Source organism: Galeopterus variegatus, unplaced genomic scaffold (genome assembly GCF_000696425.1).
Source record: "Galeopterus variegatus unplaced genomic scaffold, G_variegatus-3.0.2 Scaffold193, whole genome shotgun sequence".
NCBI classification, from domain to species: domain Eukaryota; kingdom Metazoa; phylum Chordata; class Mammalia; order Dermoptera; family Cynocephalidae; genus Galeopterus; species Galeopterus variegatus.
In genome coordinates, this window is record NW_007726304.1 from 92,157 (window position 1) to 112,669 (window position 20,513).

Here is a 20,513-nt window from a genome sequence, read left to right on the forward strand (position 1 = left end):
CCAGTTTTGTAAACAGTTTACTATGCAAAGCATTAGTCACTAACAAAAGTCTTAAGTCTAATATAAAATATTAATATAAATATAATATAAATGGTTATATAAAATGATTAGGGCCCAAAGGTTAGATGTCCTTACACCCATAATTTCCAGATAATTTTTGAAAATCCTTGGTGAATTTTATTACAAGGTAAGTAACTTGGTTCAAATCAGAATGATAACATTTTACCAAGGCAAGGGAAAATGAAAGAATCAGGAGAGTCCTTGACTTCATTCCTGCCACACCCTTTGCATGACTGAGGGAAAAGAAGAGGGCACTTTAGGAAACAACTTGGAGAAGAGTCCCTGTGACTTGGGCCTGAGGTCATGAAGGAAGAAGCAGAGGCCTCTGTGTATTTGGGGGGGCCAGTGACAGCAGAGAAATTGTGAGAGAGGAACTGATAAGTGGAAGCCACAAAGGCAGACTGGCCACCAAGGTATGTTGGCACTAGATATTCTTTACAACATGATTTTGAGACTCAGAATCTGAAATTATGACACTGGTGAAAATGGATTGGTAAAAATCAAGTGAAGTATTACAACCAAATGAAGATGGATAGTATGTTTTGTTTTAAATACTTTTCAGTTCATACATGTTTTGGTCTTTAGTCCTTTTGTTGAAAAGATTGAGACATTTTTATTTTTCTAGCTTTAAATGGAACTTTTCAAGTGGGCTTTTATTTATTTATTTGTTTTAATCATTTACCAACTTCTTGTAATGCTTCCAAAACAATCTATGTAAGATATAAGGCTGGCGTAGCCATTTTCTCAGTCAGCTGATATTAACTGAGCAACTACTTTGTGCCAGGTATACTTCTAAGAGCAGGGGCCATAAGAGAGACCAGTACTAAGAGCTTGCTGTTGTGGTGCTCACATTGCAGAAGGAGGAGACAAACATGAAACAAGTACATAAGTCAGATGGTGAGATGAGCTAGGGAGAATAATAAAGCAGGGTTAGGAAGACAAGGAGTAGGCAGAGGAAGAGGATGGGGGAAGGTGTTTATATGAAGTGGTCTGGGAAGGTGTCTCTGATTATAGACCGTGAAGACACTGGGCGAGTGGGTCATGACAATGTACCAGGTAAGAGTGTTTGATGCAGAGGAAGCCATATCCCAAAGTCCCCAAGTCTGGAGCATGCTTGGCACGTTTGGGAAACTGTAAATATCTGTGACACTACAGCAAAGAAAGCGTGTAGGAGTGTGGTGGGAGATGAGGTTGGAGTGCTTTTTGGGGATGTGGATGGAGCTGACTGCATAAAAGACTGCATGAAACAGAGTGACAGTTCACAGAGCCAGCTACACATAATACGTACTCTGGGAGCTTTGAAAAAATGCTTGGGCCGAATCTCTAACTCGGTTTTAGTTGGTTTGGGTTGAAGCCTGATCCAGTCTTTATAAAACATGACTAGGATAAATCTATGTACAGTTAGGGTCTGGTATGCCTTAGGAAGGCATGGCTCTGACTTGAGCAGGATGGTAAACCACTGGAGGATTTTGCTCAGAAGAATGACATGGCCAGATCACCCTAGCATCTGCCTCTCCTTTACCTATATTCCCTTATGCCCCTCAAGATCATGCCATAATATAAGCTTGAGATCCTGCCTTATCCTCTTAGGGGAAAGAGTGGAGAATGTGGTCCTGAGAAGGATCTCTGGGCATCTCACCTGTCCTGCCTCTGCCACGGTCTCTGCGTAAATGTCAAGGATGTAATAGAAGGGAAGGAGGAAGACTCCTTGGGACAAGAGCCTCTCCTGTTCTCTTCTAAGATGGATTCGAAACAATGCTTCCGCCTCTTTCAGTTTCTCTCCAGCTGTCAGGGGTAATCCCTAGGCCTCCCTCCCAACATTGCCCTGCAGTTTAAGCATTTACCTATTGACTGTGAGACCTATTAAGCATGTATGTCACTTCTGCTGGCTCCTCTGTTGAAAAAATTGCACATGTGTAATATGTGTGAACCAGGACCCCAAACTCGTACAGACATGCTCTGATAGCCGAGAGAAAGATATGCCAATAAACATTGTAACCCTGTTTTCTAAAGTGCATTTTTCTTCCTTTGGAGTAACATTATAATGTAGTTGTTCAGAATGAGAACTCTAATGTAGTTGTTCAGAGTGAAACCGGGTAACTTGTGTCCTAGTTCTAACACTTACTAGCTGAGTGCTTTATCTTTTGTGTCCTTCAGATAATGGTGTCAAACTCATAAGGCTGTTGTCAGATTGAACGAGTGGATACTTATAAAGTGCTTAGAAAAGTGCATGACACATATTTAGTGCCAAATAAATCCTAGATATTAATGTATTGATAATTTTCTTCTTGATTTAATCACCACACGAATGGATCTCTCTTTAATTTTATCAGCAACATAGGAGACTTTCATATATGTAATGTGTCTTTCGGTAGCATTTTAGGCAGGTTCTTCTCTGTTTAATTGCTGAAAACATAAAGACGGTACATACTAAGAAGTGGACCAAATTTCAATTGAGAAAGAAAAGCAATCTGAAAACAGTTTTAGAATACAAACAATCCATTTTATATAATTGCTGTGCAAACACAATTATTGGCAAAACTCTCTAATTCCTTGCCTTCACATAGATAAAGAGAACAGCAGCTTCTTTCAGATAAGCTGAGGCTGGGAATGCAAAGAATTAAGAAGCAGACAACAAATGTTTTCAACATATTTATCTAGAGAACCATCTGAAGTGCCTGCTTTGACAATTAATATGAAAATCTGAGATTTTATTCTAGTCTCTCAAACTCCTGCTCTTGCCGAGGTTACTAGATTTAGTGGATGAAGATGGGGGAGGACGACAAGGTGTCAGGTGACACAGTTTTATCCTCACAGGAAAGGGACTGTGACCCTAACCCTAATGATAACCCAAAGAAATGTAAGTTTTCTTTGGTCATACATTATTTCTCTAACTTTCTCTACCCATATGAATTTCTCATCTTTATTTTACAGGAGTTAGAAAGTTGTTAAAAACTTGCTGGAATATGAAAAGATGAATAAATAGTTATTGAAAATTTAAATGTGATTCTTAAAGTTACTAGTAGTCCTAGAGGCACCTTAAAGGCAATGCAACTTTATTCAAGGGGAAACCTTTTTATCAGAGTTTTATTTGAGTTTAACACTCCCACTTGATTGATATTTAAATAATAGTAAAGTGGAAAATGCCTCTTAGGAAAGAATGCCCTAGTTTCAGCATTTCTCCTATATTAATTTATAGTTCTAATAGTAACATTGCACACAGGATAAAGTCTAAATTTCTCAGCTCCACAAGCTGTCCTCAGTCTCTTCAGTGTCTCCTACCCCATCTCTACAGTGATCCTACCTCCATTACTTCTTTTCAGAAGTCAGTGCATCTATAAGGCACTCTCATTCCTCTATATCTTTCCTACTGCTGTTTGCTCAGTTTTATTTCTATAGAAATTTTGCACATCCTTCAAACATCAGCCCTCTTGGGTGATTTTCTCTTATTCCCCAGGTCTGGAATCATAGCTTCTTCCTTTGCTTTCTCAGTCCTTTCTCTGTTCTTAATTTATTGCCTTTAGTTAATTCTGCCTGCTGTTTTAGTTAATTGCATCCTTTTTATCATTATAAACAGTTAGCTCTTTGGGTAGAGAGTAAAATATTTCCTAGTCATATTTGTTTACCATACAATACCACACACACACACACACACACACACACACACAAAAAAAAAAAAAAAAAAAAAAAAAAAAAACAAAAAAAAACTCAACGGATATCTGTAGAATGAATGAAACACAGAGACCAAAAAACATTTTCAGAACGAAAATATACTATACTTTCCCTCGTAACCCTTGCATTGTCATTTCTTTATCTAATGGCCATTTGGACCGCCACCTCTGTATCTTTGTATGTCTTCTATGACATTCTAATTATGATTCTCCTTGCTTAAAACCCTTCAGTCCTCCCAACTGAGCTTAGAACAACAATTTGATCTGAATGAGATAAAATCCAAACTTTATTCAATGACCTTCAACATCTGACTTATGCCACCAGCAAATCTCATGTCACTCCTCTTTTCAGACTTGTTACACTCATTACTGAATTTCTGTGTGTCCCAGAAAAGGTTTTTCTACATGGAATGCTTTGTTCTTCCCCTTCCCTCCTCTCCATCTTCCACTGGCTGACTCCTCATCCACCAGGTTTGAAATAAGACATTGCTTCGTTCTAGAAATCATCCCTAGCTACCCACACCATATCCACCTCCAGACTGGATTAAGCCTTTCTCTTCTGTGATCTAATAGATAATAGCTAGCATCAAAAAGACTTGGGTCAAGGTCTGAATCTGCCACTTACCAAGTAGTAACTTTAGAGTGCAAAATTTAGTGTGTATCAGAATCACCTAGAGAGCTTATTAAATCATCGATTGCTTGGCCCCATCTTCAGATCTGGAATCGTAGCTTCTGATTCAGTGGATCTGGAATGGGTATTGAGAATTTGCATTTCTAACAACTTTCCAGGTGACACTGATGATACTGTTCTGAGGATGACACTTTTAAAAATGTCAGAAGAATGACATGGCCAGACATGGCCATGCTTTAGATAATTTACTTATCTACCTCTATTTATCTGCCTCTCTTAAGCTTTAATTTCAGTGTCTGCAAAGTGAGACCAAAAGAGGTGTTTTAAAAATTGGTTGAGATAATATCTGTAAAGTGTCTGACATGAATTAGTGCTTAGTCGATGTCAGTTAATATTGTGTCTAAATTTCATTGCTGTCATCACACTGTATTGAGGTACAGACTGAGCAGACCATGCCAGGTAAACTGGGAACCCCATAAAGAACATAGACCATGGTGGTTTTATTATTGTTGTGTCACAGGTACCTTACGAAGTACATTAGTAGGCACTAAGTAAACATATAATGGAATGAATTAAAAATAAAAGCATTTAATAGATGTTTAATAAAATGAGTTTAGTGCTTCTTATAGGTGGCCCCTATCTAAAAAGTTCCAGTTTCCCTAATTCAGCTCATGGTATTCTTGGGACTGTTTTTGCTGATCAGTCCCTAATCATTTTTGGTTATGGTGAGTCAGTCCCCACAGCTTTCTTCTCTACAAAGATTATACAAGCGACATAAAAGAACTTCTTTCTGTAAAGAACTAGAAATGAATAACCACGTGGACTACGCATTTGTCTCAGTAGGTTCAATTTCATCCTGAATGAAAACAGTTGCAGCAATGTATTCCCTGCCTTCTGTGCCTGAACATATGCCTTCATTTAACACTGGATATGGGTTAAAAATTAACATGAGAAGAATTTAATTTTCAGTTCTTGCAAATCCATGAAGCTTCCTCTTTTGAGAGGCTTTTTCTACTTTTACTATCAGTTTATACTCCCATCATTTTTGACCTAGAACCTCATCTTTTATATTCATTCATTGATGGGGCAAATTTTTCACTGTCTGCCACATGGCAAGCATTATTCTCATGGTGATGACACTACACTAAGACAAAATCTCTGCTTCATAGAACCAAAAGCATGGCCTTCACCAACTTGTACTATAGTTGTTTGCTTCCCTGTCTCCCATGCTAAATTTGAGCCTCCTGATGGTAGGTGCAGTATCTAATTGAACTCTGGGTCCCCAGCTCAATGTCTGGTATATGACAGATATTGTACATATGGATAATTATTACTGACACACAGAGAACCTTCTTATACTGGTGTAAAAATTGGAACTGAGCACCAGGGATCATATACTGCTGGTCCATGAAACAATTTGGTACTAGTCATGTACTCTTTGACTTACAAAGTGTTATGTGGTTGCATTTTAATTAGGACTAACGAATAAAAAATGAGAGATTTTACATAACAGTATAGATTTCCAGCTTCTCTTGAAAAAGCCAACATTCCTGTATTGCACCAATGAGCTGAAGCTGCTCCCAGTCCACCTGCCCCTTGAGATGGAGCGTCCCTCTTCATTTCACTGCAGCCCCTACCAGTCCCTGTTGTATTACATGGGTGAGAGAGTGGGGGGGGGGTCGTGTGTGTGTGTGGGGGTGTTTGTTTGCATGGATGTGTGGTGAGAGAAGAATGAAATTCTTCAAATCTACACAAATACACTGAAAGTTTGACTTTACAAGCTCATAGCAACCTAACATCAACAGGGAAAATAGTAACTTATTCCATTTTTTTTTTTAGTGATGTGGAATGCTAACAAGCATTTGCTTTCATTTGAACTATATATCATATTGAGTCATCAGTGTAAATTTTGTCTGAGTTTTTTCCTGCATTTTGACAGTAGGTTTCCTGTATTTCTCTAATTAGATAATTGCCGGCTACATTCTACTGTAGTGTGACTCCCAATCCAAAGTAAAAATATATCTAAATCTATCTGGTTTGGGTTTTTTTTCTTTATGAGTATTGAGCTAACTCTTTTTATTTGCCTTGGTTTTATCATATATGATTAAGGCGCTTAAAAACATAAAATCAAATTTAAATTATAGTTCACCAAACTAAATATATTCATGCTTTATTTCAGTTATCCTTAAAAAGAAGAGGAAGCAAAGATTTGCCGAAATCTGAAAAAAAGGCTCAACAGACTCCCACAGAGGTATGTGGAAATAAAATTTCAACTACTACATCAAGCACCTCTAAATGTATAAAATAATAAGCTACGTTCATAAATAGACATAATGGCCACATAGACTGCTGTGAAACAAAGTCAAATTATGCATATCAATTATGTAGCTGTAGATACAGGTAGTACAAGGTATGCAGTGTATTTGCTTATAAAGCCAGCACTAACATCCCTATTATAATTGCTTTTACATTGTAGGCACACAGCAAAATGTCACTAGTACTTTATGTGCTGCTATATTTGAGAACTGTACCCATGATGCTAATCTTGTTCTTTCATAATTAATAAGGTCAATAGAATGGCTGTTCCTATAGTATCGGGGAGAATAAAGAAAAGAATGTTATAGGAAGGGGTGGCGGAATGAAGAGAAAGCATCATGATGTCTTTAGAGAGCCTTAGAATGAAGTAATTCTCTATATCAGTGATTGGGGAAGCAAAGGAAAGGAAACAAAGGAATAAAAATAAAACTTAAAAGATGTACTCAACATGGGCTTGTTAAGAACAGACACAGTAAAGACTAACTCTGCTCCAGGGTGAGTGGAAGGTGCCGATTATTTTAACGAAGAGATTTTAAAACAGAAGGGGAAATTTGGGGTACAGAAATGACAGTATGGCTCTCCCAAAACACTTGGCAAGATATTGACTTCTAAACATATAAGTTGGGATCTATGCTACTATAGTATATATATAATTTTTAAAAATTACAAAGTGCTTTCTCAATAGATAACTGTAAAGCAATATTTAAATATTCAAAATTTGAAAAAGTTGGCCTCAATTATTTTCTTAAAGCATAACATATTAAGTGTATATTATTTTCTCTTTTCCTCTCTTTCCTCGTTCTGTTCTTGATTAATTTTTCTCCTGGTAGTTGCACAAAAACATTTACAGCCTCAGCATTTCTACAATACCAGAGATTCTCATATCAAGAGCATAATACATTTTTTGTACCTTTCTTCCCATTCCCTTAATAAGTACAAATATGCTCTGTCACTACAGCTTTGCCACTGTGTCTGTGCTGTAAATTTAGCCACCTAACTCTAAATATCTTGTTGTGGATCATTTTATGTGTTGCCATGAATCCTTTTCCCCACCTTGTTTAGAGAGATGATATTTGCTCTCTGTTCTAAAATCTTAAGACAGCTTCAATCAGCAGTGTATTTTTTTAAAAATCCGTGTTTGTCCTATTCTTACTTCCTATATTAAACTTTATTTATTCTTTTCAACAATATTCTCTAATGCAAGAATTCTTTCTAAACTGTTCCTGGTTCTATGGACTCCAATCCCATGTGCATGTAGGCACCTTTCTGTAGAAGCCATCCACAGCTTTTCTCAGTTTCTCAGTGGGACCGGGGACCTTACAAAAGTCACAATGCCCTGCTATCCACCAGTTTTTACTTCATGGGCACAAACTTCCTGGGAAATTTATAAGTAAAGTGTTGTGTCGTTTGAAGTCCCTGCTGTCATTTCCAACACATTTATTTTCAGAGGTTATGACCTGTCACTTTTCATAAATCCACCCTAGGAGATTCATTGGGACTGTCTCCAATAGGAGATCTCAATTATAAAGTGGTCTGTTCTTATAAAATTTTATAAAATTATAAAATGGTTCCGTTGCTCAGTCAAGATCCACATACTTCTATTACTGTAAGCATCCCATTCTATTGTCATTCTTGTTTACGTATTTATCTCTTCTACTTAGCCAGGGCATTTTGTGGACAGGGGCCATCTTATTCGGCTTTGAATTGTCTGCATCTATTGTTTGGCCTTCTGTGTGTGTTCACTACACGCTATTGAATACTCCCATGTACCCCTTTTCTGGAGTGAACCACATGAAATTGCCAACATGCTATTGACACTGACCTACAGATATGGCAATTTCATATGATCCAACCTACTGTTATTTGTGTAGCTTTGCATTTTATTTTGTTCATGTGCTTCAGCTTCTTTGATCTATTATTCACATGTTCCTCCAGCATCACAGTTACTTTATGTACTGAGAAATAGTATTGCGTAGCAATCAAGAACAGTGGCTCTAGGGCCAGGTTTCCTAGGTTGAAATCTCTGGCACATACCAGCTCTATGATCTTAGACATTACTCATTCTATCTGGCCTCTATTTCTTCATCAGTAAAATGGGGATCATAATAGAGAGTTGTTGTATAGATTAAATGAGTTAATATATGTTATTGATTAGAGTGCAATTTAGCTTCTAGTTGTGGCTCTTTATGCCAAAGCCAGGCTCAGTTCACTTCTTACTGGCCCTTCCTCATATGTCATTTGTATCTTCCTACAAGGGAGTCTTTAACATGCACAAAAATAAGGAGCAACTTGCTTCACACCTCAGAACGTTTCAATTTTTCTTGCCTACCATTCACTGTGGAAAATAGAGGCAAACATTTACTGCTCAGTTTCTCTAAACTGGGCACTTTCCATAAATCTCTTATTTTTTTCAGCAATTATATATAGTATTTCCACGCCCAGTTCTAAATGCAGCCTACAGTAGTTGGGTTACTAGATGAGGATGCAGGCATATTGGCATGCAGGGTTCTTAAAAGCTTGGCATTGCAGCAACTAGCACACTTCGTGTCTTGAAAAGATTTATTTTTAAATAAATAAAATCATCATGCCCATCATCCTCTTGATACAGCTCCTTACCTCATAATAAGTTTGTTACATGCAATCTATGTCCAAATCTTAAAATAATTTTTCTGTTTTTGTTCCTTTGGGCAGGACAGCTTACACACGCACAAACCAGATATTCTTCTCTTTTTTATTTTCTTAACATAGCCCAGTGAAGTGTTATTCTGCTCCAGTCTGTGGCTTGTATCACACCCACTGCTGTTTTGGTTAGATTTAAACTGCAGCATATGCCAACATTTTTTGGTACTAGCAAATAAACGTGCAATCAAGCACTTCCACCATACATGTAGCCCTACCTAGCCCCCTGTCTCATCTACTCTTACTCCAATAAAGCCTATGTAAAAGTATATTTGATATTGGTGGTTCCCTTTCTATTCAAACATTGTTTCTAATTATTGGCCTACATGACCTTAGACTGCCTGTTACAAACATGTGACCATTTCTCATCTGTCTCCCTTTCTTTTCTTCTCCCCTTTAGTTGCCTCTGTAACCACTGCAGTAGCTTCAGTGTCACCTCTCTGCATCTCATTTACATGTCCCCACCTCCAGTCCTGAGCTCTCTCCAGGTCTTAAGGTTAATCATGGACCAGATATTCCACATGCCTCTTGACAGATGTTTCCACTCAGTATCCCTCCACTGCTACACCTCAAAGACAGCATCTCAAAAACTTAAAGCCATCTTCTTTATATAAAACCTGCCCCTCTTTATTCATTTTCTATCCCCATTATTGGCAGTACAATCCAGCCAGACACCTAAGCTCAAAACTTCAGGGTTACCTTTGATTCCTCTGCTGATATGATTTTAAACAGGTCTTGGTTGTCCTTGGTCTCATCCTCACTGAATTAGTGTGAGGGTCTCAACACATAGTCTCCTGCAGGGCAGCTTCTCTCTTCCCTTGTGAAATGGATTCTCACATTAGAGCTTTCTGTGACATACTGCTTCCCCTCCTCTCTGCATGCTGCTGCAGTTCTCTCTTCTCTTCTTGCTGTGCTTCTCTTTTCTCTTCTAAACCTCTTCTAGAGGAAAGTGTACAAGCCAACACATTTGATCTCTTTCATTTTACCCCATTGCCCTCTTTTTCTTCTTTTGTGCTTCTTTTCTAGAGGCCACATGGGCAGTGGTAGGAATGTGAGTTCTGGAATCAGCCTGAATTCAGATTGTGCACTGTCACTCGGTAACGTGTGCTCTGCTATGTTCATAAACCTCTCATCTGTAAAGGGGAGATAGTATTACCTATCTTGAAGAGTTGATGTGAGGAGTTGGTATAAGGAACGTGATGTTCAGGCTCTGCACACCCAGCAGCTCTCAACTCTTCCTATTCCCATTTGTAGATGCGGAGCGATCTGTGCCCTGTTCTCCATCTCTTCCATCTCAAAGGCGCTGGGCCATATTTATTGAGCATCTCTGAGAGGCTCATTACTCTCCTCACCTTTCCTGCCAGTGGTTGCTGCTGCTTTACCAAAATATATCTTTAGGGCTGGCCCGGTGGCGCACTGCTACAGTGCGCCGCTTGGGAAGTGCGGCGGCGCTCCTGCCGAGGGTTCAGATCCCACATGCAGACCGGCCGCTCACTGGCTGAGCGAGGTGCGGGAGCAACACCGAGGGTTGCGATCCCGTGGCCGGTCCCGGTCCGGTACGGGCGTGACACTGAGGGTTGCGATCCGTTGCCCATCACGAAAAAAGACAAAAAGGAAAAAAAATATATATATACATATCTTTAACACAGGTGACTCTGAGTGCTGGATACGGAAGGCATTTTTATTTCCGTTTTTAAAATGAGGTAACCATAGTCCACAGAAGTTATATGATTGGCCCAAAGTGCATGCTTAAAAGAGAATTTGGGGAGATTGTCCTTGGGAAATATGTCCTTGAACATAATTATTAAGCTCTCAGAGAAAGGGTGGATTTCCATTTCTCCTTTGCACTTTTCAGTTTAGTTAATTTGGCTTGGTAGGTTGTCATAAGAATGTGTGAGAGGAACTTCCACAGATTCTACTCCGTTATCCTTTCACCAGGCAGAACCAACTCTATCCATTTCAGACTGATGGGAGTACATCCTATTTTAAAAGTAATCCAGATGGAATGTCTACCAGCTTCTCCTTGGACGGGCCATTCCAGTGACAAACTTTCCCTACGTAAAGGCCTTTAAAATGATTTTCCTTTGAATAAAGTCAGATGGCAGATTATTTTCTGGAGACAGCATAGTGATTATAATAAGCCTGAGTCTTAGTTTCAGGCAGAACTGAATTCAAATTTCATCTTTGTCCTTTCCACGTATTAGCTGTGTTAACCTTGAACAAGTCACTGAACATCTTTAAACCAGGAACTTTAATATCTATTCATGTTTACTCTGACTATTAAATTAGGCCATATGTGTAAAGAACTTTATAGCATCCAGCTCAGAGTAAGTGCTCAATAAATAACAGTGAGTGCATGTTAATCATGTGTTCCTTGCAGTGAATAGGTTTGATATTTATTACAGTTAGGGAAATTCAAAACATGTAAAAAACCAAAACAAACAAAAGGAATATTGTTGAAATGACCGCTAAACAGTTGTGTGCAGTTACAACATGTAATAATCTCTGCATAATGATGATCACAATTTTTCTCTTTTCATATTCCTTTCCTGAAAGTTTTTTATTTCCAGCATGTAATATTGCCTTAATCTTTAATTTGCCAAAGAATGCACATGACTTGCCAAAGAATACACAACACCTACTTCTCTGGGTCATTAAATCGTGATTATGAGACAAAGAGATTATTTTTGCAGGTGTCCTTTTTTGGTTGTTTTCTTGATTTACATAAAAACGATCTCTTCCTTTTCCTTCTTTTCCCCAAATGAGGAGGACAATGAAGATCTGAAATGCCAGCTGCAGTTCGTTAAGGAAGAGGCCGCTTTGATGAGAAAGAAAATGGCTAAGATTGATAAAGAAAAGGACAGATTCGAACATGAGCTCCAGAAATACCGATCCTTTTATGGGGATCTGGACAGTCCTTTGCCCAAAGGAGAAGCCGGGGGGCCTCCCAGCACCAGGGAGGCCGAGCTCAAGCTACGGCTGAGGCTGGTGGAGGAAGAAGCCAACATCCTGGGCAGGAAAATCGTCGAATTAGAGGTGGAGAACCGAGGCCTGAAGGCGGAACTGGACGACCTGAGGGGCGATGACTTCAATGGCTCGGCCAACCCCCTCATGAGGGAGCAGAGCGAGTCCCTGTCGGAGCTGCGGCAGCACCTGCAGCTGGTGGAGGACGAGACCGAGCTGCTGCGGAGGAACGTGGCCGACCTGGAGGAGCAGAACAAGCGCATCACGGCCGAGCTCAACAAGTACAAGTACAAATCGGGCAGCCACGACAGCGCGCGGCACCACGACAGCGCCAAGACCGAGGCCCTGCAGGAGGAGCTGAAGGCCGCGCGCCTGCAGATCAACGAGCTCAGCGGCAAGGTCATGCAGCTGCAGTACGAGAACCGCGTGCTCATGTCCAACATGCAGCGCTACGACCTGGCCTCGCACCTGGGCATCCGCGGCAGCCCCCGCGACAGCGACGCCGAGAGCGACGCGGGCAAGAAGGAGAGCGACGACGACTCGCGGCCGCCGCACCGCAAGCGCGAAGGGCCCATCGGCGGCGAGAGCGACTCGGAGGAGGTGCGCAACATCCGCTGCCTCACGCCCACCCGCTCCTTCTACCCGGCGCCCGGGCCCTGGCCCAAGAGCTTCTCCGACCGGCAGCAGATGAAGGACATCCGCTCGGAGGCCGAGCGCCTGGGCAAGACCATCGACCGGCTGATCGCCGACACGAGCACCATCATCACCGAGGCGCGCATCTACGTGGCCAACGGGGACCTGTTCGCGCTCATGGACGAGGAGGACGACGGCAGCCGCATCCGGGAGCACGAGCTGCTCTACCGCATCAACGCGCAGATGAAGGCTTTCCGCAAGGAGCTGCAGACCTTCATCGACCGCCTCGAGGTGCCCAAGTCCGCGGACGACCGCGGCGCCGAGGAGCCCATATCCGTGAGTCAGGTACAGTTCTGCCTATTGCGAGCCGCGGTGATGGCGAGGCTGGCCCGCGGAGCTGCGGTCCGAGCGGGGCGTATCTGCGCCCCGGCGTCCACGCCCCGCGTTAGGGAAGTCTCAGCTCAGAGCCCCGCTGGGCTAGGAAGCCCCTGTTCCCTCCCTGTCCATCGAGCCCGAGGTGTTTGTAACCCAGTCGCGTAGCAACTAGTTCCCCTCTCTTTTGTTTAAACTGGACATTTACCACCACCACCCTCAGGTTTTGCATAAAGATGAAAGGATTTTTAAGACCCGTTAGTGTTTTAGAGGGTCAACATTTGGAAATATTACTCTAACAGATCGAGCTGCGAGAAGGTCCTGCATAGGAATCATCAAATGGTGATTTGCAGTTTTAGAGCCACGGTCCAAGTTGAGTTTAAGGTTTTAGGGCTGGCCCTTTAACCCAGTTAGTTAGAGAGGCATGTTTTCAACCAAGGTCAAGGGTTAGGTTAGTATGCCCCTAAGGGTCAGCCGCAAAAAAAAAGATTCAAAAAAATTGCTACATAAGATCGATGGACAACTGCTGATAGAACATGGTCTTGAGTCTAGAGCCCCACCAAAAGGAACAACTGGAACTTCTTCTTTGCCCTAAGTCGCAGTAACATGATCATTATTTCTTGAGAAAAATCACTGTCAGTTCTATAGTGCAGAATCTCATGAATGGGGAAGGAGTGTCACACTGTAGCTTTAAGGCAACACAAATTCAGAGAAACAGTGATAATGATTCCAGAACAGGGAAAACCAGCGTTTTTTCCTCCGTCCTGATTTGTAGAGGCACACCGGATGAATTGGACTGAGCTGCTTTGGCCAGGTATGGTGGCCACTTAAAGACCAATGCATTTTGTCAGAGTTAACCACATAAAAGATAATTTATGAAACAAAACAGGCAGTGCTGTCCCCTGGGACAAGCCTGGTGTCCTGTATCCATTGGAGAGCCCACGAAAGTACAACAGCATGCATGGCTTCTAGACACGCGAGACATTTATGTTTAAAAATCAGTTTATATACAGAAGCATGATATTAGATTAACTGCCTGTTGGTCACAACTAGAAAAATTGCAACTCTATCGCGTATTTATCTTGCATGTTGCTCTGCTTTGCTATAAAAAAGTTTCATGATAAAACTTGTTAGATTTTGAAATGTTGAAGCTTACTTTTTTTTCTATTTATTATGTCAGATAATTGGTTTTTTGTTTCCTAGTTGCAGATTTTTTAATACCGTGAGCGTGAGGTTTTCTAGTTATACCCACAGGGTAAAAAATAGAAATCAAAGTGAGAGAAAGCGCTGTGCTTAATAGGCTTTCAGATTTGTAAATATAGCTTAACGGAGGGTTCTTCTTTATCTTAAGTTGAATGAATACTTAGATTAGTTGACATGAATTTAAATTTTAAAAATTATTAATTAATTAATTTTTCTCTTTGTCTTTACATTTACCTTCCCAGATGTTCCAGCCTATCATTTTACTTATTCTCATTCTTGTATTATTTTCATCACTTTCTTACACAACAATATTTAAACTTGTCTTCCTTTTTACACTGTTTTTTGTACTGTAAATCTTTCATCATTTGCCATTCATTGTAGTATTTTCAGTTTGTTTATTTTGTTCACCCTTCAAGACAAGAAGTAAAAGAAGTATAATTTCTGTAGTAACCAATGCTATAAAAACACTGAAGACTGCTTATTTCTTTAAAAAGGCACAACTCATCTTACCACTACCAAATTTAATAAGAAGCCCAAGCACTAAACTATTTCAGGTAAGGAAGTAAATGTGGCCTTTTCTTCTTTTTTTTTTTTTTTGGCATAAATCATTTAAATTTTTGCTTCCTTTTTTAACATCTTGATTTGTACTCTTCTTGATAAATAATTGGCATATTGATTGTAAAAACTGGCTAATTCTCTCATAATTATTTCTCAGTAGTTAACTATCAGGATAATTCAAAAGCTGGACATTCACCAATTCATCACATTTCCAAAAATTACATAGATTTATAAAGTACCTTTGCTAGGATGAATCAGACATGGTAATTTTGACATCCAATAAAAATGAAAAATATAGTGAATAGATGAAATTAAGTAATGTGTTGCAATGCTGATGTGTTATGTCTACAGAGATGTGTTTGGAAGTATGAGAGTAGATTAGGCTGGTTCATCGAGAAAATAATTATCCCCGTCCAACCGTAGGAGACCAGCTTCCCACCAAACCAGCCATTTCTGCTTTTACTTATTATGCTTGGAACCATATATTGCTAATTGTGCTTGTTGCCCACAGTCCTCTCCTCTATAATAGATTGCTACATAGAACTGCCTCCAGAGCAGGAAATATGCTAGAAATATGGTATGTGAAATATTTCAAGTAAGGAAAAAAGTACATTATCTAGAATTTCATTAAATCACAGTCCAAGGCCAGAAGCATAGTTCCAGTAGGAGTTGCTCTCAAGTCATACACTTACTTTGGTGAACCAGAGTATCCTGCTTTCTCCTTATACCTAAAGTGGCCTGGATAGACTTCATGTATGCAAAAGCCCTATTCTGTCCATGTCATTGATAGTTTAGCCAGTGGAGAGCAGTGCCACCCAAGACTCAGAAATCCCAGCACTGGTTGAAGTCACACACTTGTAAATATTCACAAGGTGGTTGGTGGATGTGAAAATCTATGGTAAAGTGAAGTGTCCTCAGCCTCAGTGAATAATAATAATATGTGGAAAAGCTTTGCTTTGCCACAAAAGTTGGTACTGGTAATGGCTTTTTAAATTCCAGTAATTTAACTTGCAAAGGATTACGATTTATTTATAGCTTCACCCACCCCCCCCCTCCACACACATACACTTCCCTTTGAATTTTAGTTAACAAACAAAACAAAACTCCATGGTAATCAAAAAATTCAATTTAAAAATCACTGCTCTTACTCTCCATAGCGTCTGTTTTGGTTTTGGGTTTTTGTTTGTTTTTTGGGGGGGAAGGACAACTCTGTAGTGAGGAGTGGTTAACTAATCCACTAGTCAATGTGTACTTCTGGCTTTCACCTTAGAGATTCAAAGGGCTAGTTAGAACTGCATGACAAAAAGGAATGAAATGAGACAAATGCTATGTTTAATTAATTAATTAATTAATTAATTTATTATTATTATTATCATTCAAGTGTTTACTTTTTAAAAAATTTCATCTCAGGAATAGCAACCACTTTAAAAACCAAAACCAAAGTCTGTCTGTTAGATTCTTGATAAGTCTCTAGGCCACTATCTCAAACTGAAAGTAAATGTTTGAAGGCGGAAATTTATCCAAAATGTTTATTACCTTTGGAGCCAGATACATCCAGCCAAGCAGAAGTCCTCAGCTATTGACCAAGCATCTGAAAGTGTGTAGAAGTGTTGCAGGTTGTCACAATGACTGGGAAGCTCTCTGGCATTTAGAGGGAAGGGGTCAGAACTTCAAGCTCCCTGAAATCCACATCACAAATCCTGGTCCTGCCCAAATTGCTGATACTGTCTCTGTGGAGAAACATGGTATGCAGTGTTCACTACAGAAGCATCATGCATACTCACTATCTTGTGTGGCTGTAAGAAAGTGGCTTTGGAATTTTAGCTTCTTTATCATAAGAGGAATCAAAAACTAAATATCTACATCGGTAGTTCTCAACCCTAACTGCACATCAGAATTCCTGGGATGTCTTCAGTATGTCTACCCCATACTAGTTGGAACTGAATGTTTGACCTAGGCATTTGTATTTTTAAAGATTCTCCAGAACCACTGCTTTAGATATTTAAATTATCTATAATTCTATATAGCTCCAATAAAAGTTACAATAATTCTATATAGCCCCATATATATTGCGAAGGTTACAATAGACTCTATGGGATAACACTGGTGGTGGTGTTAGAAAACTCTTTACATTAATACTGTTTCTCAAAATCGGAGAAGACAAATGGAAATAACACGTCACAGGAAGGAGAACAAAGATGAATTGTGTGTGTGTTTGTTTCTGTGCAGGGTTGCACACACACAATATGGGCAAACGGAACTGAAGCCTCCAGATGATCCCCCGATGTTCTAACATGCTATTATAAAAAAGTCCCTAGGCATTCTTAGATGGAATGACACCATAAATATATGCAGGGTTGGTGCAAATACCTCAGTGATAACTTATAACCTGAATAAGGAAAAGTGTCTGGGTTACCCAAAATACCAAACTTATCTTTCGGTCTCTTTTTAGAGACCATGGTCATCCTGGGTATTATCTTAGTCTGTTTTGTGTTGCTATAACAGAATACTTGAGACTGGGTAATTTATAAAGAAAAAAGATTTGTTTGGCTCACTGTTCTGGGGCAGTTGCATTTGGGAGGGCCTCAGGCTATTTCAACTCAGGTTCTAAAGCAGAAGGGGAGCCTGTGTGTGCATAGAAATCACATGCCAAGTGAGAAAGCAAGAGAGAAGGAGGGGAGGTGCCGGGCTCTTTTTAACAACCAGCTCTCTGGGGAACTAACAGAGGGAGAACTCACTCACCCCAGGGAGGACATTAATTTATTCATGAGGGATATACTCCCATGACCCAAACACTTCCCAACACTGTCACATTAGGGATCAAATTTCAACATGAGCTTTGGTAGGGACAAATCATACCCAAACCATAGCAGGTATTAATCTTATCTATAAACTCCTAAGGCATTGATTTTATAGAAGAATTTCATGAGAATCTTGATCCCCATCAAGGCCCTCCATATATAGAACTCCCATAAAATATTGGGGAGAGGAAAATAAGCTGAAACAGGACTGACTTGACTGTTGCTCACAGATTCTGAGGGATTTGGGATCATTAACAGCTCCTCTAAAGTTAGTGAGGCAATTTACTATACAGTTGAATTCCAGAGAGGCTCTTCCTAGCCCCACCCACTGCACAGCCAGCTCCCCATTCTGCCTGTGTATACACACACACCTCTTTCACAGTGTACTGAATAATGAGAAATGTATTCAGGGTCAGGGCGTCCAGACCTACTTCTATCTCAGGGGCTATGATGGGGGGAGGTGTTCTCAGCAAACTACCTGCAGTCATAAAGTAACCTTTTCTTTGGGCACCCAGTATCTAGGGTGCATCTCTCTCTTATATCACAGAACTAGACTTAGGAAGAGGAATTAACAAAGATGGTGCCCAAGACCTCAGAAAGAGAGTCCCAGCATCTCCTTCCTCCACTTTAATCCTGCAGTTTGCATTATTTTTGTTTTATTTTGCCAGTTCTGAAAGAGGAATATGCAGACTTCTTTGTTCACCAAAACAGCAAAGTCCCCTACTTTTTGGGACAAGGGATCTTCTCTTTGCACCTTTGAAGCTGTGCTATTTAAACATCACACTAAAAATAAAGTCAAAAAAGCAAACTTTATTGTAGAAAATTCTCTTGCGTGTACATTCTTGGCCATAGGAAGGAGAGTCTTTGTTAATTTGCCTAGATTTAAGAAAAACAGGAATTCAGTTGGCTATTTTTAAGCATAACTGACTCAAACTCATAAAATAAAGAAAAATCGAGTGCTCAGCCTGGAATGTGTATTGGCCTGCATTCCACAATTTTCACTTCAATTCGTGTGGTAGAGTGGGTAATGGTTATTTAATCAGCTGCCAGTGAAGTTTGGAATGTCAATTTGGTAGCTCAGGCATAACTCCAAGTATTCGTGCAGTGTTTGTAGCTACATTCTCATTGAACTACAACCCCATTTCATCTGGTAGAGTCACGCTTTGCTTGGGTCAGATGCCCTGATTGAATGTAGAGGTTGAAGAGAAAATGGTGGAGGACAGTATCAGAAAATAAGAAAAGTTGACTGTTTATTAAACTGCTGGGATTTGGTACAGTTCAAAAACAGCATGCATGAAGATACAACTGCTTAAATCCTAGTTATAAACCAAGTAGGTCTAATGAAAGATAGTTTTGATTCTATGCTTATAATTTTGATCTGGTTTTGGATAGGTTAAGTGATTGTGTACATTGTTTGATGAAACTGACATTTCAAGGTAGATTCTGATATTCACAGCAGCCTACTTATGGAATTTGAGGGAAACTAATACAAACTAAGCATGCTTTATGGCCTGGACATATCAGGAAAACCTTTGTAATTATAGTAATTAATGTGGTAAACATCTTAAATGATTCTAAACAGTTGGGAGAGGGGAAAGTAGTGGTGTCTGTGTTTCATGTTAGCCATTCTGAAAGTGTGTGCAAAATCATAGCATCTCTAAAGGTCCTTTCCATGTAGCTTAATAAATACATTTTCATCCTTGCCTTCTCTGCTTAAAGGTGTATTTACTCACTGTCAGTTCTAATTTGTGGCTGTCTTAGTGAAGTTTTGGGTGATTTTTAGACAATTCCAGGAAAAACTTTTTAAGTACTTTTGCAATCCATTTGATCAAGAATAAGAGCAGCACATATAACACTTGCCTCTTTAGAAATAAGGAGAAACCTCAGAAATCTCCACTCTGCACTGCCCACTGTTAAGCCAGGATGTGTTTGTCCTAAAGAGCCCCATCTTATATCTCAGATGTTTATGTTTAATAAACTTAAATCTATTGACATTTCCTGATAATTCAATTTTATCGTTACAATTATAAAAGGTTTTTTTAGTTCATGATTGTATATGTTTTCCTGTAGCTATTTTTCAAAATAGGGCACCACTAAAACCCAACATCTGAAAATAAAATTCCTAGCTTTTATGAATTCCTAAAATTTATATGATGTAAGAATATATAATCAGTGTTTTTTAGCAATAATTCAGCCTTTTCAAAAATGTTTATATAATTTTATTGATATATACTTTAGAATTTTTTTTAATGTTGCTAACCCAAATTTCTGGGTATTTCAAACTCAAATCATAACATTTTGCCTATGCTTTGATTATTTTTCTCTTAAATTATCAGTATAATTTTAGATATGTTAAGTAAATAATTTATCATGGTTTTTATCATGTATCAAAATAAATATTAAATAAAGAATACAGTGGAGCATTACCCTAATTTAAAAATTAGAATCTTTCAGAAAAGATTAGAACACGCACTCATTTATCAAAGAAGTGCCAAACCACCTTGAAGTATTCAGGAATGGTGTGATTTCTTGCCTATTTGAAGAGCTTTAATATCCTGCATACTCCAGAGATGGAGCCCTGGAAAAAAAATAATTGATTCTGGAAAAGTGTGCTTTACATGTTTA

General features: G+C 39.4%; 2 protein-coding genes across 2 annotated transcripts in view; both read left to right on the forward strand.

Moving 5' to 3' along the window:
• Positions 1 to 14,894, forward strand: part of SOGA3 (SOGA family member 3) — a 39,544-nt gene extending 24,650 nt beyond the window's left edge. The window contains exons 4-6 of the mRNA XM_008564955.1: positions 6,542 to 6,613; positions 12,124 to 13,299; positions 14,772 to 14,894. Coding sequence (XP_008563177.1) covers positions 6,542 to 6,613; positions 12,124 to 13,299; positions 14,772 to 14,882 — 1,359 coding nt within the window. The 3' untranslated portion in view covers positions 14,883 to 14,894. The remainder of the gene's footprint in view (positions 1 to 6,541; positions 6,614 to 12,123; positions 13,300 to 14,771) is intronic.
• A 135-nt stretch (positions 14,895 to 15,029) lies between these two features.
• Positions 15,030 to 20,513, forward strand: part of KIAA0408 (KIAA0408 ortholog) — a 36,068-nt gene continuing 30,584 nt past the window's right edge. Inside the window, exon 1 of the mRNA XM_008564949.1 lies at positions 15,030 to 15,083. The gene's annotated coding sequence lies outside the window, so the exon portion shown is untranslated. The remainder of the gene's footprint in view (positions 15,084 to 20,513) is intronic.